This window comes from Patagioenas fasciata, chromosome 8 (genome assembly GCF_037038585.1).
Source record: "Patagioenas fasciata isolate bPatFas1 chromosome 8, bPatFas1.hap1, whole genome shotgun sequence".
NCBI classification, from domain to species: domain Eukaryota; kingdom Metazoa; phylum Chordata; class Aves; order Columbiformes; family Columbidae; genus Patagioenas; species Patagioenas fasciata.
This window is the reverse complement of record NC_092527.1, coordinates 27,701,029-27,726,611: the sequence shown is the minus strand read 5'-3', so window position 1 is coordinate 27,726,611 and position 25,583 is coordinate 27,701,029. Positions and strand designations below refer to the sequence as shown.

The following is a 25,583-nucleotide window of genomic DNA, read 5'->3' as shown; positions in this document are numbered from 1 at the left end:
AAGCCAAAGAGGATGGGGACCACCCTGCTGCCTGCACACTGCCAGGGTGGCAGGGACAGGCAGGCCCCCTCCCCGCCACTGACACTCCCAGACCCCACTCCCCTTCCCCCTCTGGCACCCATCAAAAGAGCTCAGCACCAGGCACTGTCAGAAAGCTGTCAGGGCTGGGCACTGGGCCATGTGGGAGTAAGAAGGGGACATGAGGACAGAGCAGAACTGTTTTTATTGGAGGTGTCAAGAGCAGGAACAATAACAAACCTACAGGCTCCCCTCCTCAAGTGCCATCCTCTCCCCCCATCAGCAGCAGGGCAGGCAGCATCACATGTGCGTGCGACAAGACAACGGCAAGGCTTACACTTTGCTTCAGCCAAAAGCCAGACAAAGCCCCCGACACTCCCCGCCGTCCCCTCCTTGGTGACTGTGAGCTCAGCATGGCCCTGCCGGAGGCAGGGCTTTCACCTTCCCCTCTGAGCAGGGGTGAGCTTTGTGTGAGAGTTGTTTTTGTTAAGCGAAGGACAGGAGCACAGCTCCATGGAAGTGCCAGGGGATGTGACCTGTGCTGCACCTCCCAGTGGGACATCTTGGAGGACCCTGGGAGAGAGAAAGCCGTGCTGCCTGGGCAGAGCTGCAGCAGCCACAGGCAAGACATGGCATCGCTAAGCCCCAAAGGGCTTGTGCTGCCCCCTCTCTTCAACACAAACCAAACGGAAAGGGAGGGGGGTCAGACGACAAACCAGGAGGGGAGGTGAAGCAGGTCTGGAATGATGTTCGGCTCTGGCTCACTTCCCAGCCCGCCGCTCCTCCTGGCGCTTGGTGAGGATGTATTTGAAGAACTCGTACACGGACCAGGCGATCGCCGTTGAGGGCATCTGATAAATGACTCTTGCCTGGACCCCTCTGAAGTAGGCAGTCACACCGCCCACTTGGTACACCGTCCTGAAGGCATTGGCCATGCCTGTGATGTGTCCGCTGATGTTGGAGCTCAAGGCCAGGGACTCCTGGGTGTTTAGCAGTGTTTTGCAAACGTCCAAAGGCGTAGTAGCAGCAGCAGCAACAGCCCCCGCGCAGGCTCCAGAGACCACATGGGAGCCTGGGTTGTACTGTCTGTGGGGGTTTAGCTGCTCCTGCAAGAACTCGTAGGTCATGAAGTGAATGGCTTGGAAGGGGATGTTCATGGTGAGCTGGGTGGTGTAGCTGCGGTAGAAAGCTCCAGCCCCTTCGTTGCGCCACACAGCCCGCACACAGTCCGTCACACGCTGGTAAGGTGAGTTGTACATCTGCATCCTCTGTTTGACCACTTGGGACGGAGGGTGGCAGCCAGCAGCAGCAGCCAGGACCCAGGTGTGGAGGGCAAGAGGAGAGAGAAAGGGTAAGTGTGAAGCCAGGCTTCCTGCAAGCACCCAGAGCTTAGTCATGCTGGCTTAAGAGCTAATAACGGGCAACTCAGACCAGCAGTGCCCTGCGTGTCCCCAGGAAGGACTGCAGCCATTTAGATCTCCCAAGGCATCAGTATCACACACACATCACCACCTGCAAACCCCATAGCTGCCACAGCCCCATGAAACATCCCCATACTCAGGCACTTAATACTCCAGATCCACCCTCGCTTCCAAGTGACCGACATTTCCCCACCCACCGCTGCAGAGTTACCACGCAGTCAGAACCCCCTCTGCATGTACTATTTTCTAGACAGGTCTTGATCTGGATGAGCTTGTCCCTCCCCAGCCACCCCCACTGCGGCCCAGAATAACCACAGCATGTCGCAGAGCCCAACAGCCAGGAATTGTTAGCGGCCACTGCCAAAAAAGCCACTTCAAGGGAAGAACCAAAGGCCAAACCCCCTGTGACACATCCAGAGCAGGGCAGGGGAGCCCAGGGTGCAGCCTGCTGCTGTCCTGCCTCTCTCTATTTCAATATGATCACAAGGAGCTAAAAATTATTCAACTACAAACTATTATAGTTGTGATAACAAGATGAGCTCCAGGGAAGGAATGAGCCTTTCTGGTCCCAGATCAGCTGGAGCCAGGACTGCCACAAACCCTTCAGTTTAAAGAGGAAAAAATACATTAATGACTGGTCTTTCCTTGTTATTCTTCCTCCTCCCACCACTTTAACAGATATTAATAAAAAAGTCTCTCTGCCTTTTTCATATTTATCAGGCTCAAGAAAATCAGTATCTTCTGGACATTCCACAACCCAAGATCATCTTTTTCCTGGGTTCTCTAGCATGCTTTTTGTACCCCATTCTTTCCATTTCCTTCTTGCACACAAGCCCAGAATCATAACTTCTCTTCCCGAGATCTCACCACAGCAAAGCCCAGTTTCCACACACTCAGAATGACCTCAGCAGTACGGATCACACATCTCCTGCCACCCCTCCCGCTCCCAGTCAAACCTGTGGGCCAAAGACTGGTGCTCTCCCAGCTCCTCATAAGCTGGGGTTTGCTGCACTCCCCAGAATTAATCTCTTCTACATACCCTCTCCATGACAGGCAGCCACTGGGCTCCCTAAACAGAGCTGCAGCCACTGGACCCCACAGGATCCTGCAGTCAAGCATCCAGGAGAGTACCCTTTGTGCCACAAAGGGACCCGAGTGGCCTAGGCAGACCCCGCTCCTCCCCTCCCTGGCAGGCCAGGACCATCGTTACCTTCAGCAGGGTTCATGGCTGCATCATGGAGCAACGTTGCTACACACCCGGCTGCACCTGCAAAACAAGAACTGCCACATGTATCCAGGAGAGGCGAGGGACCCCGGGGCTCCACCACAGCCCCGAGTCCCACGCCAAGGCACAGGAGGAAGCATCTGCAAGTGGGCAAGATCCAAAGGCGGCCTCCATCTTCCCTCCAAGAGGTGGGCTGGTCCTCACTGGTTCCCACCCAGAGAGAGACCAAGAAAGAGAGGGAGAGGATTGTGACAGGCTGTCAAGTCCGCAGGCTGACCAGGACTCACTCAGGCCCATCGTGTGGGGCACTGGCCACTGCCACCACCTGGCAGGGGCCCAGAGGATGTCAAGTGTCCCCATGCCCATGGAGAAGGAGAAACCTGACCACACTTTGCTGTGCTCTGCCGAGGGCGGGAGGTGCCCTGTTCCCTCCTTGGCCCCTCGCTTTCCCCACCACAGCAGCTCCTTGAGGCGAGTAACAGGCTCCACAGCAAGACCGACTTCAAAACCACGTGGTGCTCCCAGGGCAAGCTCCAGCACCACCGACCCACAGGGCTGTGGCTGGTCCTGCCTGACTCCCCTGCGTGCAGCTCCTGTCCACCAACATCCTCCCGAGCCAGGGCCACCAACCTGCTCCAAGTCGGACACCTGGAAGCAGCTCCAGCAGGCACAGGACTGGTGCTTCCCCCTGCCTGGCACCACGCAGCTGGCGAGAACACAGGGCTTTGGGACACCCGTGGCACCCCACTCCCGCAGCCAGGCAGGACCAGCCCCAAACCCCCTACAGACAGAACTCGGCCTCTCTCCACCCCACTCCCCGGCCCAGCGTGGCGGGGCACGGCCCCCGGCCCCTGTGAGCAGTACCGTTGGCCACATGGCTATTGCCCCCCGCGTGGATAACGTCGCTCAGCGTCTTTTTTAACTTTTCGTAGCAGGCGAAGTAGAGGGCGTGGGCCGGGCCTGCGCCGGTGGCTGTGATGTTCATGCCCCGCATGGGCCGCCAGACACCCTCGGTGCGGGCGATGCGCCACAGGGCCTCCAGCACGTTCCGGTAGCGGGCGGCGGGCTCCGGCCGCAGGCTCTGCATCCGCGTCTGCAACACACGGCCCGGGCGGGCGGCCCGTCACCCCCGCGGGGCCCGGCCGGGACAAACCCCCCGCCCCTTCCCCGTAAGGCCCCAGTTTGCTCCCGCCGCGTCCCCGCCCCCTTCCCGCGGTCCGGGCCCGCCGCCGCTGCCGGCACCTTGACGCAGTCGACGGGGTACATCACGCAGTGCTCCATGACGCCCGCCACGGCGCCCGCCAGCATGTGCGTGGAGACGGCGGCGCCCTGCGGCAGCGCCTCGTAGTCGGGGGCGGGCGGAGAGCGCGGCTCAGGGCCCCGCGCCGCCTCGGGCCCCTCCGGGCCGGCACCGGGACCCGGCCCCGCCTCCGCGCCCCCCCGCCACGCCCAGCCCGCGCCGCCGCCCATCAGCAGCAGCAGGACGCGGCCCGACTCCGCGCTGCCCCGCGCGCCGGGGCCCGCGCCCGCCCCCAGCTCCATGGCGCCGCCGCCGCCTGGGCCCCGCGCCGCTCCGCTCTCCCCGGCTCTGGCCCCGCCCCGCCGCGCCCATTGGCCGCCGCCGCCCGTCGCCCGCCCCCGTCGCGGGCCCACTGGCTCGGCCCGACGCCCACCGCCCCCGCGCGCCGCGCTCATTGGCCGCTGCCACCGCGACTCGGAAGCCGCCACTGGCCGGCCGCTGCCTCCGGCGCTCTCGGGCGCGCTGCCCGTTGGCTACCGGGACTCACCGTCCCGCCGTCCCGTGCAGTCCATTGGGTGCCTCAACTTCGCGCCCCGCCCCACCGGGCAGCCCATTGGGCAAAGAACCCGCGACCTTTGGTCTGCCCGCGGTTCCTCTCCGCGGGGCCATAGAGCCACCATTGGCCACCTCTCCCGCCACTCCGGTTCTCGGCGCGTGTTGTTTATTTTGGAGCCTCGGATTGGCTGGGCGCTGGCGGTGACGGCCCGCGGCGGGCGGGTCGCGCCCCAGCCCGAGCTGCGATAGGACGCGCGGGAGAAAGTCTCCTGGTGACGTAGCCCGGCGAAGGTCGGACGCAGGAGCAAGGGCGAAGCAAGACGCGGCCCCCGGCCGCCTGGGGGCGCCGCCTCGCCCCGTCCGATTGGTCACGGGCCCGCATGGGTGTGGCTCCGCCGGGGGCGGTGGGGCCGATTGGGCTCCGCGGCCGCGGAGGGCGGGGCGCCGCCCGGCCGGGCTCGGCGGCGGAGGCCCCTATTGGCCGCGGCGGGGGCACCTGTGACGTGGCCGTCGGTGCCGGTGCCGGGTGCCGACAGCGGGGCGATGCGCGGGCGGGCGGCGGCAGGCGCACATGGCCAGGTGAGCGGGGCCGGGCCGGGGGGCCGGGGCAGGGCTGGGGCCGGTGCTGAGCTGTGGTCTCTGCCCGCAGGATCGGTGTTTCCTGCCCGTCGTGGCGCTCGGCGGGACCGTGCCCGTGCCCGCGGCAGCGCCCGGCGGCGCTGGGGCTTGGCCTCGCCGTGGGACTGCTCTTGCTGCTGGCGGCTGCCGCTCCCCGCCGCTGGGCCGCGCCGCACCGCGCCGCCCGGCGCGACGAGAGGTGAGCGGGGACAGGGCTGCCGGGGCCCGGGGCTCGCCGTTGCCCGCCTGTGCTGAGACGCCCTGTTCGCCCCCTCCCTGGGCCCCAGGTACCTGGCGCGAGTGGAGGATCTGTCGGCCACTGACACGGAGGACTCGGCCCTCAGTTACGGAGTGGTCATTGACTGCGGGAGCAGCGGGTCCCGGGTCTTTGTCTACTTCTGGCCCCCGCACAACGGGAACCCCCACGACCTGCTGGATATCAAGCAGATGAGGGACCGGAGCAGCCGCCCTGTCGTCAAGAAAATTAAACCAGGTTGGTGCCAGCCCTCTCCACTCTGAGCTCGGAGGTCCCTGCACACGGGGTGGGTACGGCCCTGCCCGCGGTGGGGCTGACTGGTTCACACCTCCCTCCCCTGGGCAGGCATCTCCGTGGCGGCAGCAGCCCCGCAGCGAGCCACGCCGTACCTGCGCCCTCTGCTTCAGTTCGCGGCAGCCCACGTCCCGGCTCAGAAGCACAAGGAAACTCCACTGTACATCCTGTGCACGGCAGGTATGCGGCTGCTGCCCGAGAGGTGAGTTCATTGGCGTTTTCCAGGGAGAGCCAGGGACCTGCTGGGATCCCTCAGCCACAAGAAGGGGGAAAGGAACAACCTCGTCCTGAACCTTCTGGGAGAACTGGGAATCCTGGGGGAGATCTGGGAAATGGCGCATCACTTGGGGTGAGCAGTGAGGGTGCAGAAGGAAGGTTTGAGCACATGGGGAGGGAGGTGAGAGGAGACACTTTGAACTGAAGTCTCAGACGAATAGATGTAGTTTCTCATCTCCAAAGTACGCTGGGTGCAGAGCAGGGCTTGTGGGCTGGATATGGGCTGTGTTGCAGGAGGATCCTGGTGTCTCTTGCACTCCCATGAAGGAGTGTTGCTGGTGAAGATCCCTTAGCATCTGTCTCTCTCCTGCACCCTCGCAGGCAGCAAGCTGCAATCCTGGAGGACCTGGTGAGAAATGTGCCCCTGGAGTTTGATTTCCTCTTCTCCAAATCACATGCAGAAGTGATTTCAGGGAAACAGGAAGGTAGGAGCTGCCACAAAACACTGCTTTGTTCCCTTTAGTGTGTTGCTGTAATGACCCTTTCTGTCTTGTGCAGGGGTCTATGCTTGGATTGGCATCAACTTTGTCCTGGGTCGGTTTGATCATGAGGATGGTGAGTTTAAATGCTTGCTGGGCAGCTGGGAGGGTCTGAGCAAAGCCCTGCTGGAGCTCGTCTTGGTGGTGGAACTCAGAGCAGGCTCTGGGGCATGCAGCATCTGTCCCTCTGGCCAGGCAATGCTTGAACCCAGCTGTGTGTGTGAAACTCTCCTGGACCTGGAGGGGCATCTTCCTCGATCACAGGAACAAGTCCCTGTGTGAGGGGGCCACCTGCAGCATTTTGGGAGAAGAACCAGGGAGAGAGGGTTTGTAGTAGCATTCCTATAGTGGCTTCCAGTGGTGGATGCTTTGAGGGAACTTAAAAAGCTGGGGCGCAGCCAGCCTCAAGTGCCAGGACCTGCTGCCCCACAGGCGATCCCCAGGGCTGCTTGCAGGGGTGGAGGAGCCCCACGAAGCTGCTGCAGGGGGTAACGGTGGAAGGGAGGAGATGGTGCCCCAGGCCCTGCCCCTCGCTGACGCGCTGCTGTGGGTTGCAGAAGAGGATGCGGTGGTCACTGTAGCGCTGGGGAACCAGGGAGAGTCCCTGGTTCGTAAACGAACAGTTGGGATCCTGGACATGGGGGGCGCCTCCCTGCAGATTGCCTACGAAGTGCCCGACTCTGGAGCTTTCTCCTCCCCGCAGCAGGTGTGTATCTGGCTGGCTGGCCCTGAGAGCAGCCCCTGCCTTCCCTGGGTTGTTGCTCATCACAGACCTCTCTGCATCCCCAGGAGGAAGCTGCCAAGAGCCTGCTGGCGGAATTCAACCTGGGTTGTGACGTGCAGCACGCTGGCCACGTGTACCGTGTCTATGTCAACACCTTCCTGGGCTTCGGGGGCAATTTTGCCCGGCAGCGCTACGAAGAGCTTGTGCTGAACCAGACCCATGTGTACAACCGGTATTGCTGCCTTGCCTAGCAGTGCCTGTGCTGGGGCATTGCAAAATGGGGTGCTGGTTCCTTCACGCCGCCCTCTCCTCATTGGATTTGCCCCAAGAGCTGTTCGTGGCGATAACAGCTCTCACAGCCACGCTGGCAGTAGCGGATGCCCAGGCTGGCACAGGGTGCACAGGCTTTGCCCTTCCCTGAGCCCAGAGGGCATTATCTGTGCCACAGCTCCCTGCCTTCTTCCTCTTCCTCCCCTCGCGGCAGGCTGCGGGAAGGCTTCCTGGTGGCTTTTGGCTTCTCTTGCTCTGACTTTCCCTCCTTCTCCAGCACCAACTCACTCATCGCATCCCCACCTCGAGCTCTCTGTCTCTTGTTTCCCTTTCCCAGAGCACTACGTGAAGCTGTCGCCAGAGGTGCAGAGGCTTGGTGCCCAGGTACTCTTGTGCCAGGAGCAAACCCTGCCTCCGGATCCCCGGGGCTGCCCAGGGGTGTGGATCCCTGTGAGCTGAGTGGTGTGGGCCATGCTTTGTTGCACCCTGCAGGTGCTATGGGCACATGGCCGTGGGTTAGTGTGACAGATCTGGTGCATTTGGCTTTGGCAGGAAGTGGCGGGGGGGCACCAGCACTGCGGGGTACAAGGGGACACAGACCAGTCTGGTGTGGGGGGTATTCAGATGCGGGGCAGTGTTAGACTAAGCTTTTTGTGGGTGGTACAGAACCCACTGTACAACTGCCTTTCCTTGCCTGTTTTCCAGCCTGCACAGCCAGCAGACAGGGTTGAGCCCTGAGATGCCCTTCCTGGACCCTTGCTTGCCTGTGGGGCTGGAGGACACAGTGGCCAGGGGTGGCCAAACCCTATATGTGCGGGGACGAGGGGACTGGCCAGCCTGTGCAGAGCTGCTGCAGCCCCTCCTGGATGGGCCCAACAGCAGCCAGGCCTCTCTGCTGGGGGCCTACAAAGCCCCCATCGACTTCGACAACAGCGAATTTTACGGCTTCTCTGAATTTTTCTACTGCACTGAGGACGTGCTGCGCCTGGGGGGGCAATACAGTGCCCCCACATTCACCTCTGCTGCCCAGGTGTGTGCTGCTGTTCCTGGGGCTGTGAGGGAGTGGGGGCTGGTTCTCCACTGACTTCTCCTTCCCTCAGGAGTACTGCAGCCAGCGATGGGAGGTGCTGACCCAGCGGTTCCGTGGTGGCCTCTACTCGTCACATGCCGACCAGCACCGGCTGAAGTAAGTGGCTTTGCAGGGCAGTGCCACGGTCAGACCTCTCGGGGGGCTTTTGCTGGGGTGAAGGACCACGGTGCAGGTGGCAGCACCTGGCTGATGTTCCTGCAGGTATCAGTGCTTCAAATCAGCCTGGATGTACCAAGTCCTTCACCAGGGCTTCCGCTTCCCCCTGGACTACCCCAGCTTGCGCACGGCCCAGCTGGTGTATGACCGGGAGGTGCAGTGGACACTGGGTGCTATCCTCTACAAGACGCGGTTTCTGCCACTCAGGTACCGTGAGTTTGCTGATGGCAACACTCAGGGACGGATGGTTGGGGAAGAGCAAGGTTACCACACTGGGTGAGGGCTTTGCCACCCTGGCAAGGGGAGCAGCAGTGTGGGACCCTGCTAGTACTCTGTGGCATCCCGCAGCCTGTTCTGACTCTCCTCTCTGCAGGGATCTCCGGCCGGAGAGCGTCCGGCAAGCACACACCTCCTGGCTGCACCTCTCTTTTGTCTACAACCACTATCTCTTCTTTGCCTGCATCCTGGTCGTAGTGCTGGCCATTGTCCTCTACCTCCTGCGGCTGCGCCGCATCCACCGCCGGCAGCTGCGCGTAGCCCAGCTCGGCCTGCCCTGGCTGGACAAGGTGGTGGTGCCGCCGGGCCAGGGAAATGGGCCATGACGCCGGTGGTACCCACTGTCCAGTTGCACCAGCAGAACCAGGACTGGCTGACAGCCTGGGCTCTGAGGGCTTGGACTCTTTCTTGAAGATCATCTCAACTCTGTACTCCATCATCTCCACATCAGAACCAGAAGCCTTGGGCCGAGGCACCTACAGCCACCAGAGCTTTCCTCTCTGCCTCACCCCAGTCCTAATCTTTGCATTCCTTGGCCTTCAGCCTCCATCTCGCTACACAGTGTAGAGCAAAGTCCTCTGCTGCCAGTGGGCTCAAGGCTGCAGCCCTGGCAGGTCCCTCAGATAAATGGGACACTTATCACCTAGGCAGCCAACCCAGGGCTATGGCCTGAAGCACTGAGCCACCCCATGACTCAGACACTGGTTTGCAGAGCAAGCTGGTGAGGTGCTGCAGCTCATCACCCAGGGTGGCCTTTCTGCAGTCCCGTATGAGCCCACAGGCTAGAGAACAGCAGTCGCTGGCAAAGTTACTACAGGAGCCAGGTGAGCTGTGAGCTGCTTCCCCGGCCTGGCCCCTCAGAACATTCCTTCAGAGGTGTCCTGCTCTTTGCCATGTCTTCTTCCAGGACAATCCTCCTGTGGTCCTCGCCAATGCCCCAGGCTCAGCACTGAGGGCTCAGGGACTCGTTCCTAAGGCACCACCAAAGTGGGCTGCATTTCCTTTTGTACATTCCCTTCTGGGCACATCTGCCCTGTGGTGTCCCACACATTAATTGGGCACTAGCACCAGGACCAGTGGTTCTCTGTGAATGCAGGCTGGGCCTGGCTTTGGAGAAACCACCTCACTCCAGCTGAGCACCCTGCCACAGGGCAGCTCAGGGCTGCGGCTGCACACACAGGCACAAGCCTCCTCCCTGGGGCTGGAGCCCCTGATGACCTAATGAAGTTTTGTCACCTTTTACTTGAACTCAGCTGTTCTCATTCCTGCAGCAATAAACAAACCCCTTGAGCCATCCAACACTGGTCTTGTTTTCTAGCAAGCATGTCCCCAGCTGTGACAGCTCCTGGGTGGTGCTATGACTAGGGGCCAGGACACATCTTCACAGTGTTGCTTTGTGCTGCTGTGGTGGGATGAAGGTGTTGCTTTCTTGTCAGCAGATGTTCTTTGTGATTCCAGCACGATAGCTGAGCTCACCTCTCAAGCTGGTGGCAGCAAGGGAAAATGATCCAAACTCAACTGTTGTGATCCTTGGAGACAGCATCCTCTGCTGCCCACCCAAGAGCCCCTGGAAGATGTTGCTCTGCTTTTTTACCATATTCCTCACCCAAGTCTTATGGAGATGCCTGGGAAAGAGGCCACTAAGCGTCTTCATGTGCTGCACAGCCATGGGGCTGGCCCCAGCACAGCTGCCTACCACCAGAGGGGCTGGGCAGGTCCCCAGTTCTCTCTCTGGCACATGCTGCTGCCACCCTGTGACCCTGGTCCCACAGAACGAGTGCACGGCTGGCATCAAGGATAAAACTTTCCATGCATGACTGGGCTGTGAACCTCCTGCTCAACAGCTGAGGATCCAGCCTTGTTCTCATGGTGCGAGAGCAGGTTTGGGGTAAAGGGAAGTCTGAATAAAGCCAAGACTGTTCCTCAGCTTCAAAGCAGCAAGTGACTGCCTCCAGCATCACTTACTAGAAAAAGGATTTATTTCCACAACACAAATTCAACAAACACAGACAAATAAATACAGCTAAATTATCTGATAAATAAAGGGAAATCTGGACCATTGCACCCTACTTGGTTCTTCACAGAACCTGGACAGAGGGATGGGGGGGGTTGGGGAGAGCTAGACACTACTGCAGCACCCTCACTGCGGAGGCAGGAGGAGACACAGCAGCACTTTAACTCCCTCCAGCGGGCTGCCAAACAGCAGAACCCCTGCCCTGCACCCCAGCACGTCCCTCATCACACCCACGTGCTCCTCCAGCGTCAGCCCTCCCTTCCCATACCTACAGACAGAAACTGTGTCTTAGCCAAGACCACCCTCACTGCAGGAGACTGACCATACAACAGAGGAGGCTACAGGCTCCTGTCTTCTCACACAGAGGGGCAGCTGGTGCCTGAAATGACCATGGATATGGCAACTAGTTGGGCAGTTTGGGCTATGAGCAGCGGTTTCACTCAGAGGCTAGGGCTGAATGCACTGGAGGGAGCAGGGCGAGCACTCCAGGGACAGGATCCACTGGCACTACGCACAGAGCCCTCTTGGGACGGTGCTCAGTGTCAGTGACTGCAGCACAGTGCCAGATGAGGGGATCTTTCCCTGATAGTATGGCTGCTCCCAGGGCCGGGATTACCAGGCCCTTGTCCCAGGCAGGGGTGCTGCCTGCTATGCTCAGGGGCACAGGCATCATTGGTCCAGGTTGCAGCGCTCAGGGTGTCCTGGGGCAGCGGGTCCAGCCTCTGTCCCAGCACCTCTGGGGGCTGTCTGGTACAGGAGGATAGAGGCTGGAACAGCAGCAGGAGCTGGGGGAGGGAGAAAGGAGGAGAAGTTAGTACCAAACTGCACACACGAGGGAGCTTCCACAGAAACCTAGTGAACCACAGACTCAGGTGGAAGCGCTTGGTTTGCTCAGGTCCACTGCAGCACCAGCAGCCCTATATCAAGACCAGCTCACCACAGCCACAATGCACAGAGGCCAAAGCATCTTCCACCCAGCAAGGACCAGGCTGCAGCTCCCTCCCCAGCCACACACAGACAGGCAAGTGGGGACACCTCTGCCACCCCAGCCCTCTGCCCACTCACAGTGAGGATTTTGAGGGGAATCTCCATTCAGGTGCCAGCTCCCAGGGACTGCTCACTCCCAGAGGAAGCGCACGTACCAGATGGTCTCGTTCTTCAGCTGCGGCCCGAAGAGGGGGTTGGCCTGGGCCAGAATGGCGATGAGCCAGCTGCAAAGGGACCCAACTCGCTGTCAGCCCTGGTAGCATGGAGGCCAGGACCAGGATCCCGGGGTGCTGCTGCCTCAAGAGGCCGGCAGAGGGACCTGCTGTCCCGGGAGGGAGGCGGTCCGCAGCCCCGAGGCTGTCCCATTCATCCACGGGTGGGAGGCTGAGCAGCTGCCACCAGGCCCGATAAAGCCACACAGAGGATGGGGTAGGTGGGGAGCGGTACTAGGCCCTGATTCTCGGTACTCACAAGAGGTAGCAGCACACGGCGGTCGTGATCAGCATCGTGATGATGACCCTGCGGAGAAACGGGCGTCAGAACGGCGAGGCCCGATCTCAGAGCCCCGCCCCCAGTATCCCTCCGAAGCCCTCACTCACCCGCGGTTCGGCCCCTTGGGCACGAACCAGGGGGCGGCGATGCCCACGAGTCCCCAGAATGCGGAGAAGAGAACGAGCGGCAGCGCGAAGCTGTGCGCGGTCATGGCCGCTCCGCACTGACACACCGACCGACCGCGGCCGCAGCGGACGCCGCTCTGCCCACTGCCGTGTGCGGCAGCCAATCCTCGGGCGGAGCGCGCCGCGCAGGCGGCATTGCTGCCTCCCGTTGGCGGAGACGCGAGGCCGAGCGTACGCCGTGCGGCCGCCAGGGGGCGCCAAAAGGAGCCGCCCGCCCTGCCCTCCCGTCCCCGCCGCGGCTCGGCCCGGCGCCCCGGCCCGCGGCAGCAGCTCCCGCCGGGGGTCCCGCACTCCTCCTCACCTCGCTCCGGAAAGGACGCACCCAGCCAGACACCAGCCGCTCCGTAAAAACTCCTTTATGTTACAAAGTTCTCACGCCCGCCGCCTTCCACCTCCGCACAGCCATGCTTGGCGCACAACCCCCCTGCACCCGGGGCTGGGGGGTCTCTGCCACCTCGGGGTCCGTGGCACAGCTCCTCCGGGAGGGCTCCTCTCCCTCCCGCCGGTTACTTGGGGACACGCCGGAGCTCGCTCATGAGCCAGAGTGCCATGCTGAGCAGAGCCAGGGAGCCCGACTGGTGCGTGGCAGCCAGAGGCGTTGGGACATACATCAGAAGGGTGCTGATGCCCAGGCCCACCTGCCGAGGAGGGAGAAGGGGTGAGAACTGCTGTGGATATAGCGTTGGTACAGCCTCAGCACAGAGCATGATGTGGAAAAGGAAAGGCCTGGGGCTGCGGCCAGACTTCCCACCCTCAAATTTACTGCATGCAGTACAGTACCTGCATGCAAGCCACAGCCAGTAAGGAAGTCACTGCCATCCTGGTCCTGCGAGGGAGGGGGATCTTCCGTGAGAAGAGGTACAGTGCTGTGACAGCTACGATTGAGGCAATTCCCTAGAGAAGGGAAGAGAAGTGACAACCCTTTGAAAAAAAATGAAAGGAAATGGGTGCAGTAGCCTTTGGCTGCATCTTCCATGCAGTAAAAGAAATTCTGTCAGCACAATTTAGCTGTAGAAATGTGTTACCGGCCATGACCAGATCCTGGACTTCCCATGTCCACCAGGTTAACAACCATGAAATTTAACTGAAGTGAGAGTTCCATTCTTTTCTCCCAATTAATGCTCTACTTTCCAATAGCTTTTCCTCATTTCTTCACATCATTAGGGATTATTTCTGGCCTCTCCCCCTGCCACCTTGACAACTAAAGGTGGAAGATGTCATGATTTCATTTTTACCACTCAGCTGTAGTTCATCGTCATAATTTTGCTGTGCAGGTCACCCCAGGTGACTCCTCTTCTAAGTCACTTCAACTTTCTTTTCAGTCTTAGTGATGGTTTAGTCCACAGCAGTGCCAGCAGTGGTATTTAATACCTGGATTGCTCTAACTGGCTGAGATATTTTCACTGGGTGCTACCAGAGTAAAGCAGGTTCAGCAGTGCTGTGGAAGAAGCATTCAGTATCAGGATTTCCAAGTTTTATTTCACACAACTTTCCCAGACCTTTCAGTAGCAAGGGCTACCCTGGTCTGTAGTTCAGGATGGAAAAGGAGACACAAAGAAACAAAGTCTGTAACTTGTGCAGGAGGAAGATGTCCTTAAGGAAGGAGACCACACTGAAAATAAATCAGAATGCTAAACTTCCTCTTTCTGCAGAAGCAATTTGGCAACGTGCTCTCAGGACCTTCGGACACCCTGGATATCACCCAAGTTGACAGAACCAGGGCCCAAAGAGGACAGCTTGGAACAGGAGGCAACCTAGACGCAGCACAGACATGGCAGGAAGACGGCACTTACCAGGATCCTGTGATCAAACTGCACAGTTGTAGGATTCTCAAAGATATTTCTCAGCACGGGGGAGAAGGCCAGGAGATCATCCGGGATCCAGTGCTCCCCCATTTTGGGGAAGGAATTGTATACAAGGCCAGCATCCAGCCCTGCCACAAAGGCACCTGCAGTGCAGGAGCAGAAAATGAGATTTCCAGAGTAGGCACAGGTGGTGCTCCATATTGCACAGCTCTGACCCAAGAGCTTGGCTTCATCCCAAATTTCTTTCAGAAATATCAACAGAGATCACACAGCAACAGGCAGGCTGGAAGGAGCATGTCCACCTGCTCAGGAACAACCAGAGAGGAGGTTCTCAACTCTCAGCTCCCTAAAAGCAATAAAGCTTTCTCAGATAACATGATGGGGTCACTCACAGTCCCCACCAGACCAGAAGGAAAACAAGGCAGAGAAGAACAAGCTGCAGAATGGGATGGCAGTAAGAAACACTCTTACCTGAAAGAGCAGTAAGAAAAATGAGAGCTGTAGTGCCATGAGCAAATTGCCTCAAGCGAAGGAGCTGATGGGTCACAGGTAACTGTAAAATAAATTAAAAAAAAAACAAAACAATCACGGCATTTCCAGTGTTGTTTGCAGTAGGTAAGAAAAGCCTTCACTGAGCACATGGACGAAGGGGCTGGCCTGTGTTTTACAGGAGGAATCTAGAGACCACCACACAGCACAGCCATGCTTCAGTGGTTCTTCAAAACGACAACTAATCAAGTCAAACCCTGTGCAGAAACTGAAGTGGCTGCTGGACAGTTACTGGCACAAACCCTTTAGCCTAGCCAGGCACACCTCTGCCTGAGAGTGTGCGAACTCTGAGACTGATCACTTTTGAGTGGAACTGCATGAGTCAAAGGAAGCATCCCCCAACTGAGAGGTTTACAGAAAGGGTATTTTGTAATGCAGAATCAGATCAGAGTCAGGAACAGAGACTAAAATGGAGGCACCATCACCTTTCACACCCCTTCCTCACCCTTTGCATCACACTCCCAACCCTCTCAATTGCCACAACCCCACATTTTTGACTCCTGACACACTGTACCTTGTGTCGTGGAAGCAGCAGCGACAGCCCCATCCACAGGCTGGCAGAGTACAGAACCAGCGCGGAGCCCAGATGTGCTGCGAGACGGTACTGACTGACCCGAGGGATGTCATAAGAATCTGGCTTCTCTTCCAGCCCACTCTTCACCATGTACCACCCCAGCAGCCCCTGACGGAACAGGAGGGGTTAGAGCTAGGCAGGGCAGCAGTAGCTGCTTAAATCAGATAAACATTAGGAGCAAGGGGCATCTTGCTTCCTCCACCTTCAACCAGCTACCAGCACTGACACACCCCCAAGCTTTCCCAAATCCCACTGTCTCAACTACGCTCAATCAGAAGACATTCACAAGAGATGCTGCTGCTAATCCCTGCAGCTACAGAGCTTGCTCACCTGGAAGCAGACCAACCCGCAGAGTGCAAGAACACGGCCCTTCATGGGACGGCTGAGCCAGCCTTTTCGCCAGAAGTAGGCAGCAGGCAGAATATAGGCCAGACCCACCACACGGCCCCACATACGGTGCGAATACTCCATGTACCAAATGAACTTGAACTCTGTCAGTGTCATGTCATGATTCAGGCTGTTGAACACAGTAAAACAAAGAACAGCTAAATGTGATGGGGCAGACCTATTTCCCATAACAAGCGATCACCTTCCCCAGAGAAAGGAACTGGCAGCGAAGAAGTCACCATCACACTTCGTGTGCCTTCCCAGTGATACAAGATATCACCTCCCTCCCTGCAAGAGTCCCCTGTGTTGCTCAGTTGCAGGAGAGTTGCTCCCAGCCCACTCTCCTTCCACTCTTGCACACTCACATTTTAAACTCTGGGAACTGCTGGTACTTCCGGAACTCAGCTTCCCACTCCTGCTGCGTCCTGGGAGGTTTCATCTCTTTCACCAGGTGCCAGTCAACCATAGAAAGGCCTGATTCTGTCAGCCTGGGAGCAGAGAGAAACACTAGTGGGCGCAATTCACTCCGACGGTAACGCAGCTGAGCCGAAATGAGCGCTCTTGGCTGCATCAGACAACCCTTAAACTCAAGCTAAAAATAGAACGGAGATCAGTGATTCTGAGTGCCCAACAGACCTAAAATTGCATACCCCCGGCCCTGCCCCACGACGTGCCCTTGCAGCAGGAAGCAGACACGGGACGGCTCTCACAGGTGCACTCGGGCGGGTCCCGGGAGGCCGCAGGGACCGGCGGGGACAGCTGCCTCCACACGGCCCCAACCCGAACCCCTGCAGCGTGGCGGGCACGGCCGCGGGGCGCGAACCGGTGGCGGCGGGACGGGGGCGCCGTGCTCACCTGGTGACACCGCCCAGCACCACGGCACCGGCCACGGCGCCGCTGCAGGCCAGGAGCCATCGCCCCACGGCGGGCGGGGTGGCGGGCGGGGGCGCCCGTTGCAGTAGCCGGCGGGGAAGGCACCGGTGCGGCGGGAGGCCCACCAGTTCCGGTCCCGGTCCCGGTCCCGGTCCCGGTCCCGGTCCCGGTCCCGGTCCCGGTCCCCGCCGCCCCCCGGCCGCGCCAGCACCGCGCGCGGGCAGCAGGAGCCGGGCGCCGCCACGCGCCGCTCGCAGCATCCCGAGTGACCCCGGAAGTGGCGCAGGCCGCCGGAAGCAGGGCGAGCACTTCCGGAAAATCTGAGCGTCACCATGACAATCCCCGGCACGTGACCCAGAGCCAGCAGCGGCCCCCTCGCGCCGCCAGCGCAGGTGAGGACGCGCGTGAGGCGGGGGCGGGGCCCGGGCGGTGGCATGGGCGGGGCCGCGGCGCCGGGGGGGCGGGGCTTCCGCCGCGGCGCTCGAGCCAGGCGCGGCGGCTCGCGCACCCACCCTCCGCCCTCCCGCGCACGCCCTCGCGCCCGCGGGCGGTGCGGGCCCGGGCCGCGAGGGGGCGAGGCCGGAAGCGGGAGCGAGGGGGCGGGCCCTGGGGCGGAAGTGGGGCGGTGCGGCGGCCGGCGGCGGTGCGGGACCGGGCGGTCGCCATGGGGCGGGCCGGGCTGACGGCGCCGCTCCTTCCCAGGCATGGACGATGGCTTCCTCATGGAGGTGTGCGTGGACTCGGTGGAGTCTGCCGTCAACGCGGAGCGCGGAGGTGAGGCCTGGGGAACGCAGGGGAGGGGGCGGCGGCGGGCCCGGTTCTGACGCGGCTCTCCGCAGGTGCCGGCCGGATCGAGCTGTGCGCGGGGCTGGTGGAAGGAGGGACCACCCCCAGCATGGGTGAGTGCATGAGCCCCCTGCTGCGCCGCTTCCCTCCCGGGGGGCAAGCGCAGCCTTCCGGCCCCCAGCTCCCTCCTCCGTCCCCCGTTCCCCTCCCCGCCGCCTCCTCCCCTCGTTGTCCGGAGCCGCCGCAGCCGGTGCTGAGCGGCGTCCCCCGCCCCCAGGGCTGCTGCAGGTGGTGAAGCAATGCGTGAGGGTCCCGGTGTTCGTGATGATCCGGCCTCGCGGAGGAGATTTTCTGTACTCGGACCGCGAGGTGGAGGTGATGAAAGCCGATATCCGCCTGGCCAAGCTGCACGGGGCCGACGGGCTGGTGTTCGGGGCCCTCACCGAGGATGGGCGCATCGACACCGAGCTCTGCACGGCGTTGCTGGGTAAGAGCATCCCTGGTCAGAACTGCTGTGCTGGCACCGGCGCTGTGATGGGGTTGGGAGGTCAGTGTTGCTCGGTCCAGTGCTGTGGGAAGAACTGCGCAGGATGCTTTGGTCTGCGCGTCTTGTCCGTGGCCTTACCGTCTCTCTCCACCTGCTCCACTTCCATGTATTGTCATACCTGTGAGACATTAAATAGTTAGGAAGCTTTGCAGACCGAGGGCCACTGCCCGAGGCAGCTCACACACAGTTTGAGGCCACCTGGGACATAACAAACAGGGTCTAAGAAGGAGGGAGGATTAGGTGACCTGCTTTGGGGGCATCTGTGTATGTTGGATTCTCTCCCTTCTTTGTTTTCTTTGCCCTTTGTTCTTTTGCTTACATCTCTGCTACTGGTGTCTAGGATGTTTCTCTTCTGGACTTTCACCTTGTGGGTAGCTGTCAACTCATCTTCATTTTTTCCTGTAACACACTTAGTGAGAAAAGATAGTGAGATAGAGAGCTGCAAAAGGTCACTGAAACTGCAGCAGGAGGTTGTTAGTCCAGACCCTTAACACATAATTTACTTCCACATCTTTTCTGTGAGCTACAGCCAAAGCTAAAGAGGGTTGAGCCTTTCCCCAGTGATGTGGTGCTGAGGTTCTCATATGAAGGTGAATGTGCTGTAGGGAGTGCAGCAAAAGAGAGGGGTCTTGTCAGGATTTGCCTCCATTAAGGCAATGAGGTGTTGTGCTGGAGCCACTGTTTCTGTGGCAGCAGGCAGTTGGATTTCTTTTCTAAGAAATAAATAACTTTTACCCAGTAAACAGAGTTCAACTGGGGAAGTTTGCTTTGGTCTCAGATGGAGGAGAAATTATAGGTAGTGAAAAAATTGCAACAATCAACTGTCTTGCTGTCAAAGAGCGCTGGTCCTGTCCCTTCCCCAGGTAGATGAGACCATTTCCCTGGTTCCTTCCTGCAGAGAAAGACATCTCTGCTAGAAATGAGAGTTCTAAATGATGCAGATGAGAAGGGGGGGTTTGATGTTACTCATAGAAACAAAAGGTTTGTTGCTTCCTCGAAGGGTAGATGAACTCTTCCTCGCCAAAGAGGAACAGCTGCACTGTTCCCAGCAAGTACTGGGAGTCTTCTGAGCTCCCCAGGAATGCCCTGAGAACCCTTTGCCCTTTTGTATCTCATGTGCTTTTGTGGTTCTAGCACAAGGAACTCTCTGTTCCAGCCCTGACTGACCATATGTTTCTATTGCAGCTGTGTGCCGTCCCCTGCCAGTCACATTTCATCGAGGTGAGTTATGGGGGGCAGCAGTCCTGGCAGGGACCAGCCTCTGCCCTGCTGCTAGGGGCCAGTGGGGCTGGGAGGGGGGTGAACCAAATGCACCGTGGTGGTTCTTTGGAGGGGGTAAAGCTCTGCCTGCTGTGTAACAGCCAGCTGTGGCTGTGCTGTTGTCCCAGGAGGGAAAAGGTCTAGGGGCTCCAGGTTGGGGGGCTGTATCACTGCCCAGTGTGGGGAGGAGGTGTCGAAGGAGCTGAGCATGGTGGCCCTGCCACTGCTATAAGGGGCGCATTATAGTCAGGAGCTGTGGCTCCCCATGGGGGTGTCCAGCTGTGACAAAGACCCTTCCTGTCATCTCCTGAGCTGGCTGGGGGACAGGGCTTGAGCACAATGAGCTGAAGGATTTCTGAACTGTTCTGTTAGTGAGGTGGACTGAGAACTGACTGAAGGAAAGAAGCCAGAGAGTCATGGTCAATGGGGCAGAGTCCAGTTGGAGGCCTGGATCTAGTGCAGTGCCTCCGGGGTCAGTACTGGGGCCGGTATTATTCAATATATTTGTCAATTATTTGGATGAGGGAATAGAGTGCACTATCAGCAAGTTTGCTGATGACAGCAAGCTGGGAGGAGTGGCTGACACGCCAGAAGGCTGTGCGGCCATCCAGAGACCTGGACAGGCTGGAGACTTGTGGGGGGAAAAATGTAATGAAATATAACAAGGGAAAGTATAGAGTCTTGCATCTGGGTAGGAGCAGCCCCAGGTTCCAGTGCAAGTTGGGGAATGACCTATTAGAGAGCAGCGTAGGGGAAAGGGACCTGGGGGGTCCTGGTGGACAGCAGGATGACCATGAGCCAGCACTGTGCCCTTGTGGCCAAGAAGGCCAATGGCATCCTGGGGTGTATTAGAAAGGGGGTGGTTAATAGGTCGAGAGAGGTTCTCCTGCCCCTCTACTCTGCCCTGGAGAGACCCCATCTGGAATATTGTGTCCAGTTCTGGCCCCTCAGTTCCAGAAGGACAGGGAACTGCTGGAGAGAGTCCAGCACAGAGCCACGAAGATGCTGAAGGGAGTGGAGCATCTCCCATATGAGGAAAGGCTGAGGGAGCTGGGTCTCTTTAGCTTGGAGGAGACTGAGGGGTGACCTCATTAATGTTTATAAATATATAAAGGGTGAGTGTCACAAGGATGGAGCCAGGCTCTTCTCGGTGACAGCCAATGGTAGGACAAGGGGTAATGGGTTCAAACTGGAACACAAGAGGTTCCACTTAAATTTGAGCAGAAACTTCTTCTCAGGGTAGCAGAACACTGGAACAGGCTGGCCAGGGGGGTTGTGGAGTCTCCTTCTCTGGAGACATTCGAAACTCACCTGGACACATTCCTGTGTAACCTCATCTAGGTGTTCCTGCTCCAGCAGGGGGATTGGACTAGGTGATCTTTTGAGGTCACTTCCAATCCCTAACGTTCTGTGATTCTGTGATCTTTCAGCCTTTGACATGGTACACGACCCTGTGGTGGCACTGGAGACCCTGATTTCTCTGGGGTTTGAGCGGGTGTTGACCAGTGGCTGCGACAGCTCAGCACTGGAAGGATTGTCCTTAATTAAGAGGCTTGCGGAGCAGGTGAGTGTTCCCTGTGCTCCCCTGGGTTATCACAGCTGCTTCCTGGGCATTGCCTGGAGGCAGCTCCTTAGTGGTGGCCCGCATTTCAATAAGGGAAGCACTTCTGTCAAGGAGCACTCTTCTTCTTCTCTGTCTTGGCCTTAATCTGTGTTTCCAAGTCCACGAGGGCTGGACCCTGAAGTCTTCCATGGCAGAGACTGGTTGGGTTGTTGTTGCTTGCACCCAGGAGGAGAGTGGTAAGAGCTGGTGTCAGCAGCTGGTGTGATCAGCCCACGCAAACAGCAAAGTGAGGTCCCTGCTGCAGTCTCTCAGTTCCTGTTAGGAAAATGCACCAGAGGTACCTGAGAGGTGGCCAGGTGGGATAGAGAGGGAGGAGGGAACAGTGACAAGTTGTCTTAGCTGTAACTGTCAGGTCTTTTCCACTTTTCCTTGTAAAACATGAATAGTACCAAAAAATGGGTGAGAGTACACAAGTCGTAAGCCACGGAGACATGAGCTTACTGAAGGCACTGCATGTAAGGCTTCGTTGCCACCCAACAACTGCATGTGCAGATGTAATGGTAAGCAATGTTGCTAACGTGTTATTCTTTTTTCAGGCAAAGGGCAGAATCGTGGTGGTGCCAGGTAATATATATTTTTTTTCCATACGTGACAGGTCCTGTAGTCCCTAGCCTCCTGCTGCCCCAGCACTCGCGCTGGGATATGCTGTCTGATCCAGCTTTTTGAGCCAGGTCCCCAGGAGGAGGAGCTGCTGCCCTGGTGCAAGTAAAGGCCACACAGCTGGGGATGGCAGAGCCCTGTGGCTGCTGCTCGCTGGCGGATTTAGGGACAGCTCTTGATCTGTGGGAGAACATGAGCCGAGGCTTCTCCTGTCTGTTTGCACATGCCCAGATCTCTGTTGTCCCTAGGGCTGTATTTTCCCCTCTATGTAGATGGTGCTTGTCCCTTAGGGTGTTGGTCCTGGGGTGATGTCAAGGCTGAGACTGTGCGATATGCACTGTGTGTGACATTAGGATTGTTCCCACCAGGGGGTGGCATCACAGAACGCAACCTGCAGAGGATTCTGGAAGGCTCCGCTGCTTCTGAGTTTCACTGCTCTGCTCGCTCAGCCCGGGACTCAGGAATGAAGTTCAGGTAATGGATTCTTTATTTTTATTTTTCTTTTTATATTGTTGTTTTTTTAGCAAAACTGTACAGCAGGAAAGCTGGATTAATGTGAACATGAGTTTGTAGAATGTGCATAAATTTAAAACCGCTTGCTGGGAGCTATTTGTGCTTTTACGGTTGGGATTGTCATGTGTGGCTCTGTGTTCTGCAGCCTACAAATCCAGCGGTGCTAATCTGGACATGAGGTCTATGCCTAGCTGGATCCTTGAGGCATTTCTTCTGCTACTGATGCCCTAGGGCTTGTGAGTGCATGTGTTGACACTCAGGAAGGCAGGTTCTGGTGTAGTTGCCTTAGACCTTCAACACTGGGGTGTGCAGGGTTTGGGAGGCCAGTGGGATGTGCCTCTGAGGAATGAGTGAAGAATGACTTACATTAGTCCACAGGTCTGCACAGGGTTTCCATTGCTGCTTTTGTTTCTTGCCTTCGTTCTGTTACTGTCTCGTCTTTGGTCTGGGTGGCACCAGCAGCTTCTCTGACCACTGCTGAGGGCTGGGGAGGTGGTAGGTTTTCCATCTTACTCGTCTGTATCACCTGCATATAGTAACCAGTCATTTTCCTGACAGAAATCCGAACATCACTATGGGAGCGTCCTTCTCCGCCCCTGAATACTCCATAAAGGTGGCAGACGTGGCCAAAGTGAGGACCCTGAACGCGATTGCAAAGAACATTCTGTAGTGGAAGGCACCATGCTGGGACAAGAGCACAGAGACTCCAGGGTTTTCCCTGCTACATGGACAGATGGATACTGCTTCCATCCTCAGGCTGTAGAGGATGTGAACTAGGTGACGAAGCCTGACATCTCTTCCCTTGTCTTCCCATGAATCACCAGTCCCTGGCCTGGAAACTTATGTTGGCCATTTTAAATAAAAGGACTCATTCCCAGATGTTGCAGCAACAAGCTGTTGGGCAGTATTTGGGAGAAAGGGAGCTGAGCAAGTTGGGGGCTTGAATCCTGTAGCACTGCATGTGATTGTCAAATAAACACTGCAGCTGCCCCCTCTTGCTGTGCTTTTAAAAATTTATTTTTGTTTTACAGATAAGACACTGATCAGTATTGCATAGCTCAGTACAGTGTGTTTTGGTGTCAGTTCAAGATGTTAAGTGTGAACAGAGAAGTTCAGATGGGCTTATCTGTGTGACAGGAGGCAGTTTGCACAGGAGGCATAAACACTCCCAAAGAACAAAGTAACGGCAAATAAGCATTGGGCTAAATATATGATTTGAACCCTCACGTCAGGAGAGGTAGGTCTGAGAGGCAACAGCCAGCCTTGCACCGAATTAGGCCCCTGCTGCACCAGAGGAGAAGACAATCACACCCAGAGTGCCAGGGAGGGAAATGCTACAGCCACAGCTGGAAAACAAGGCCTGCCATGGTCAGCCAGTGGGACAGCTGAGGATTAGCAATGTGGCAGCTGCGAGGTAGAGAGAAGCACATTGGTATGTAGAAGTGATGAACACATCAAGTTCTAACGGGAAGGAGCTTCTGACTGGTGCGGTGAGCTGGTTGTGAGGCATCCTGGGCTGTGGGGGGCAAGTACTTTAGGTGGGATGGGCATACGGCGAGATTCCTTGGGGAGGACAAGGTGCTTTTTCTCAGGGATTTTCCAGGTGCTTTTCCTAACATGTTGCACCAAACCATCTGCTTGTTCTCCAGACAGTGCTTGGGGCAATGTGCATTTGGGTTATTGCTAACGAGTCAGAATTTAAGCATTAGACTCATTTTGGTTACCCTGCAAAATACCCAGTGGTAGATCTGAATGGTGCCAAAGTGCTCCATTGAAAGAGCAGAGACCTGGAGATAAAATACCTTTATTCTTGCTGCCTGCTTTTGTCTAAAAGATCCACAAAGCTGAAGAGAATCCTGCTGACAGCAGAGATAGCAAACCTCTTAAGAAATAAAAAAACCCCGAAGTTCAGACTTGTCTGCCCATCTTGGCAATACTTACAGCCTGTGAGGGTGTACAGGAAAATGTAATATTTGACAAGGTGGCAGCACCTTCTGTCACCTTACACAGAATCAAGTGACTGAAAGCCTATAACCAAGATTAATGATCTATCTTCAGCTCAAAGGGTACATCCACCTTCTCACATGGAACCATCAGAGGTATCAGTGTCTCCCAAAACACACCTCAGGAATTTATGTGATAGCTCTCATCATAGGTGGTGGGAAGGAAACAGCTGCTCAGTGCTGCTGTCAGAACCTGCTTCAGCACTGACAGATGTGCAGGCTGTAGGAAGGACCCAAACTCAGAAGAAGAAATTCTTTAATTTGTGATTAGGGTCGGTGTAGTTTAGAATACTTGACTTAAGAGTTCATGACTTACATTGTGATATTGCTTGAGTCATGATGATTAAGGTAACAGTAACTCAACATTAATATTCTGCTGACACAGGCTCCACAGCATCATAAACAGAGAGTTTGGTTCTTTCATTGTGAGAGGGTTTTTTTTAAAAAAAAGGGAAGGAAAAAAATACTTGAACTCACGTGGGATTACAGCATGACAAGACAAAGAGACAAACCCTTCAGAAACAGATGAACAGTGAGCGCTGGACTAATTTGTAGATTGCTTTGCAGAAGCCTCTGTTCTGGACCAGACCCTCTGTGAGATAAGCATGAAACAAAGCCTAATTTTGAAAACTGAAGTTATAAGATGGTGGACAACAGATGGGTGAAGGCAGGGAAGCACAGGGAAATGGTGTGGTACTGTTGGCCAAAGAGATCTTACCCCTTCCATTAGCTCTGGTCCCAGTGAACATTTTCTGGACACAGTAATGAAGGAAGCTTTATGGAAGGAGCTGAAGGATGGTGAGGTGGCTTTGTGGGTTTTTAGGAGGAGTATGGTGCAGGTATGAGGGTGGTGAAAGTGTGGGTGTGCTTGTTTTGAACATTAAAGAGGGCTGGCATCCTGTGCTGGACAAAGCACTTCAGCCCTGAATGAGAGACCAAAGACGGGCTGTCACATGGACTGAAAACCAAGACAAGCGATGGGGCAGAGCATTAAATAGGAAAATGTCACAAGCAAGAGCTCCCCTTGGCAGCAGTGCTGCATGTGAATACAGGCAAGGCCAGGGGACACCCGTGCCAGCGAGCAGAAAGAATTACATCGAGGCTGTCAATGGAGGAGGGCTGAGGGAGGGACTGCTCATTCACTTATTTCTTATCCGTTGTATGAGATTGTGGCTCTAGTTAGTGTATTGATTCCAACCTGGAGGATGTAGCACTAGGGTAGCTTTGTTTACAAAAGCAAGTGGATTTAATCATGCAAGGTCATAATAATTAACCAATGAGCTGGACATTGAACCTTCCTCTGCTATTGATGGTAAGGGGGTTGTTCTTGAGCCATTACTCATTGTATCACCCTTGACTTCTGAGTCACCTACTATCTCCATGAACCATGAAACAGCAGAGTCCTCACAGTTGCCCAACCTTCCCCTTTTATCTGCTGCTCCGCAAGAGCATGCATGATAAAACAAATTCAGTTCTGGCCTTAAAG

The 25,583-nt window shown here is 57.2% G+C and overlaps 5 protein-coding genes across 8 annotated transcripts; 2 read left to right on the top strand and 3 right to left on the bottom strand.

Moving 5' to 3' along the window:
- Positions 1 to 204: 204 nt before the first annotated feature.
- SLC25A28 (solute carrier family 25 member 28) lies at positions 205 to 4,593 on the bottom strand. 2 transcript variants are annotated; one of them, XM_065843720.2, is made up of 4 exons: positions 4,452 to 4,593; positions 3,529 to 3,757; positions 2,650 to 2,706; positions 205 to 1,297 (listed from the first exon to the last, which is right to left on the bottom strand). In XM_065843720.2, exons 2-4 carry the CDS (start codon positions 3,749 to 3,751, stop codon positions 780 to 782), a joined length of 798 nt encoding a protein of 265 aa, XP_065699792.1. In that variant the 5' UTR covers positions 3,752 to 3,757; positions 4,452 to 4,593; the 3' UTR covers positions 205 to 779. The 2 variants fall into 2 exon arrangements, with proteins under 2 accessions (XP_065699792.1, XP_065699791.1); XM_065843719.2 differs by lacking the exon at positions 4,452 to 4,593 and adding an exon at positions 3,907 to 4,374.
- A 296-nt stretch (positions 4,594 to 4,889) lies between these two features.
- ENTPD7 (ectonucleoside triphosphate diphosphohydrolase 7) lies at positions 4,890 to 10,197 on the top strand. The gene is made up of 12 exons (XM_065842948.2): positions 4,890 to 5,038; positions 5,109 to 5,276; positions 5,365 to 5,570; positions 5,679 to 5,829; positions 6,225 to 6,328; positions 6,402 to 6,458; positions 6,940 to 7,088; positions 7,172 to 7,338; positions 8,082 to 8,406; positions 8,477 to 8,562; positions 8,668 to 8,829; positions 8,996 to 10,197. Exons 1-12 carry the CDS (start codon positions 5,031 to 5,033, stop codon positions 9,222 to 9,224), a joined length of 1,812 nt encoding a protein of 603 aa, XP_065699020.1. The 5' UTR covers positions 4,890 to 5,030; the 3' UTR covers positions 9,225 to 10,197.
- A 624-nt stretch (positions 10,198 to 10,821) lies between these two features.
- ATP6V0E2 (ATPase H+ transporting V0 subunit e2) lies at positions 10,822 to 12,716 on the bottom strand. Its single transcript, XM_065842955.2, has 4 exons — positions 12,499 to 12,716; positions 12,371 to 12,418; positions 11,978 to 12,123; positions 10,822 to 11,697 (listed from the first exon to the last, which is right to left on the bottom strand). Exons 1-3 carry the CDS (start codon positions 12,600 to 12,602, stop codon positions 12,030 to 12,032), a joined length of 246 nt encoding a protein of 81 aa, XP_065699027.1. The 5' UTR covers positions 12,603 to 12,716; the 3' UTR covers positions 10,822 to 11,697; positions 11,978 to 12,029.
- A 201-nt stretch (positions 12,717 to 12,917) lies between these two features.
- COX15 (cytochrome c oxidase assembly homolog COX15) lies at positions 12,918 to 17,043 on the bottom strand. The gene is made up of 8 exons (XM_065842950.2): positions 16,747 to 17,043; positions 16,257 to 16,379; positions 15,835 to 16,021; positions 15,445 to 15,612; positions 14,853 to 14,934; positions 14,370 to 14,524; positions 13,357 to 13,470; positions 12,918 to 13,214 (listed from the first exon to the last, which is right to left on the bottom strand). The coding sequence occupies exons 1-8, from the start codon at positions 17,022 to 17,024 to the stop codon at positions 13,083 to 13,085; spliced, it is 1,239 nt and encodes a 412-aa protein (XP_065699022.1). The 5' UTR covers positions 17,025 to 17,043; the 3' UTR covers positions 12,918 to 13,082.
- A 24-nt stretch (positions 17,044 to 17,067) lies between these two features.
- Positions 17,068 to 23,091, top strand: CUTC (cutC copper transporter). Of its 3 annotated transcripts, none has more exons than XM_065842953.2 (9): positions 17,068 to 17,156; positions 17,467 to 17,538; positions 17,604 to 17,663; positions 17,839 to 18,037; positions 19,283 to 19,318; positions 20,788 to 20,921; positions 21,518 to 21,545; positions 21,950 to 22,055; positions 22,653 to 23,091. In XM_065842953.2, the coding sequence occupies exons 2-9, from the start codon at positions 17,476 to 17,478 to the stop codon at positions 22,762 to 22,764; spliced, it is 738 nt and encodes a 245-aa protein (XP_065699025.1). In that variant the 5' UTR covers positions 17,068 to 17,156; positions 17,467 to 17,475; the 3' UTR covers positions 22,765 to 23,091. The 3 variants fall into 3 exon arrangements, with proteins under 3 accessions (XP_065699025.1, XP_065699023.1, XP_071668142.1); XM_065842951.2 differs by having other exon boundaries at positions 17,828 to 18,037; XM_071812041.1 differs by lacking the exon at positions 17,604 to 17,663 and having other exon boundaries at positions 17,828 to 18,037.
- The last annotated feature ends 2,492 nt before the right edge of the window (positions 23,092 to 25,583 follow it).

What these genes read in the sequence shown, in the direction of transcription:
- SLC25A28 (XM_065843719.2), bottom strand. Translation starts at nt 4,359, where the DNA reads ATGAGCGCGGCGCGCGGGGGCGGTGGGCGTCGGGCCGAGCCAGTGGGC. An exon ending in ACCCCGTCGACTGCGTCAAG is followed by an intron (nt 3,758 to 3,906) that starts GTGCCGGCAGCG and finishes CGTGTGTTGCAG; the next exon opens with ACGCGGATGCAGAGCCTGCG. An exon ending in CAATAGCCATGTGGCCAACG is followed by an intron (nt 2,707 to 3,528) that starts GTACTGCTCACA and finishes CTTGTTTTGCAG; the next exon opens with GTGCAGCCGGGTGTGTAGCA.
- COX15 (XM_065842950.2), bottom strand. Translation starts at nt 17,024, where the DNA reads ATGCTGCGAGCGGCGCGTGGCGGCGCCCGGCTCCTGCTGCCCGCGCGC. An exon ending in TGCTGCTTCCACGACACAAG is followed by an intron (nt 14,935 to 15,444) that starts GTACAGTGTGTC and finishes TTTATTTTACAG; the next exon opens with TTACCTGTGACCCATCAGCT. An exon ending in TGGCTGTGGCTTGCATGCAG is followed by an intron (nt 13,215 to 13,356) that starts GTACTGTACTGC and finishes CCTCCTCGGCAG; the next exon opens with GTGGGCCTGGGCATCAGCAC.
- CUTC (XM_065842951.2), top strand. Translation starts at nt 17,469, where the DNA reads ATGGACGATGGCTTCCTCATGGAGGTGTGCGTGGACTCGGTGGAGTCT. An exon ending in GCCAGTCACATTTCATCGAG is followed by an intron (nt 19,319 to 20,787) that starts GTGAGTTATGGG and finishes GTGATCTTTCAG; the next exon opens with CCTTTGACATGGTACACGAC. An exon ending in GACTCAGGAATGAAGTTCAG is followed by an intron (nt 22,056 to 22,652) that starts GTAATGGATTCT and finishes TTTTCCTGACAG; the next exon opens with AAATCCGAACATCACTATGG.
- ENTPD7 (XM_065842948.2), top strand. An exon ending in GCCGCCCGGCGCGACGAGAG is followed by an intron (nt 5,277 to 5,364) that starts GTGAGCGGGGAC and finishes CCTGGGCCCCAG; the next exon opens with GTACCTGGCGCGAGTGGAGG. An exon ending in GCCGACCAGCACCGGCTGAA is followed by an intron (nt 8,563 to 8,667) that starts GTAAGTGGCTTT and finishes ATGTTCCTGCAG; the next exon opens with GTATCAGTGCTTCAAATCAG.
- ATP6V0E2 (XM_065842955.2), bottom strand. Translation starts at nt 12,602, where the DNA reads ATGACCGCGCACAGCTTCGCGCTGCCGCTCGTTCTCTTCTCCGCATTC. An exon ending in CCCAAGGGGCCGAACCGCGG is followed by an intron (nt 12,419 to 12,498) that starts GTGAGTGAGGGC and finishes GTTTCTCCGCAG; the next exon opens with GGTCATCATCACGATGCTGA. An exon ending in GCCGTGTGCTGCTACCTCTT is followed by an intron (nt 12,124 to 12,370) that starts GTGAGTACCGAG and finishes GTCCCTTTGCAG; the next exon opens with CTGGCTCATCGCCATTCTGG.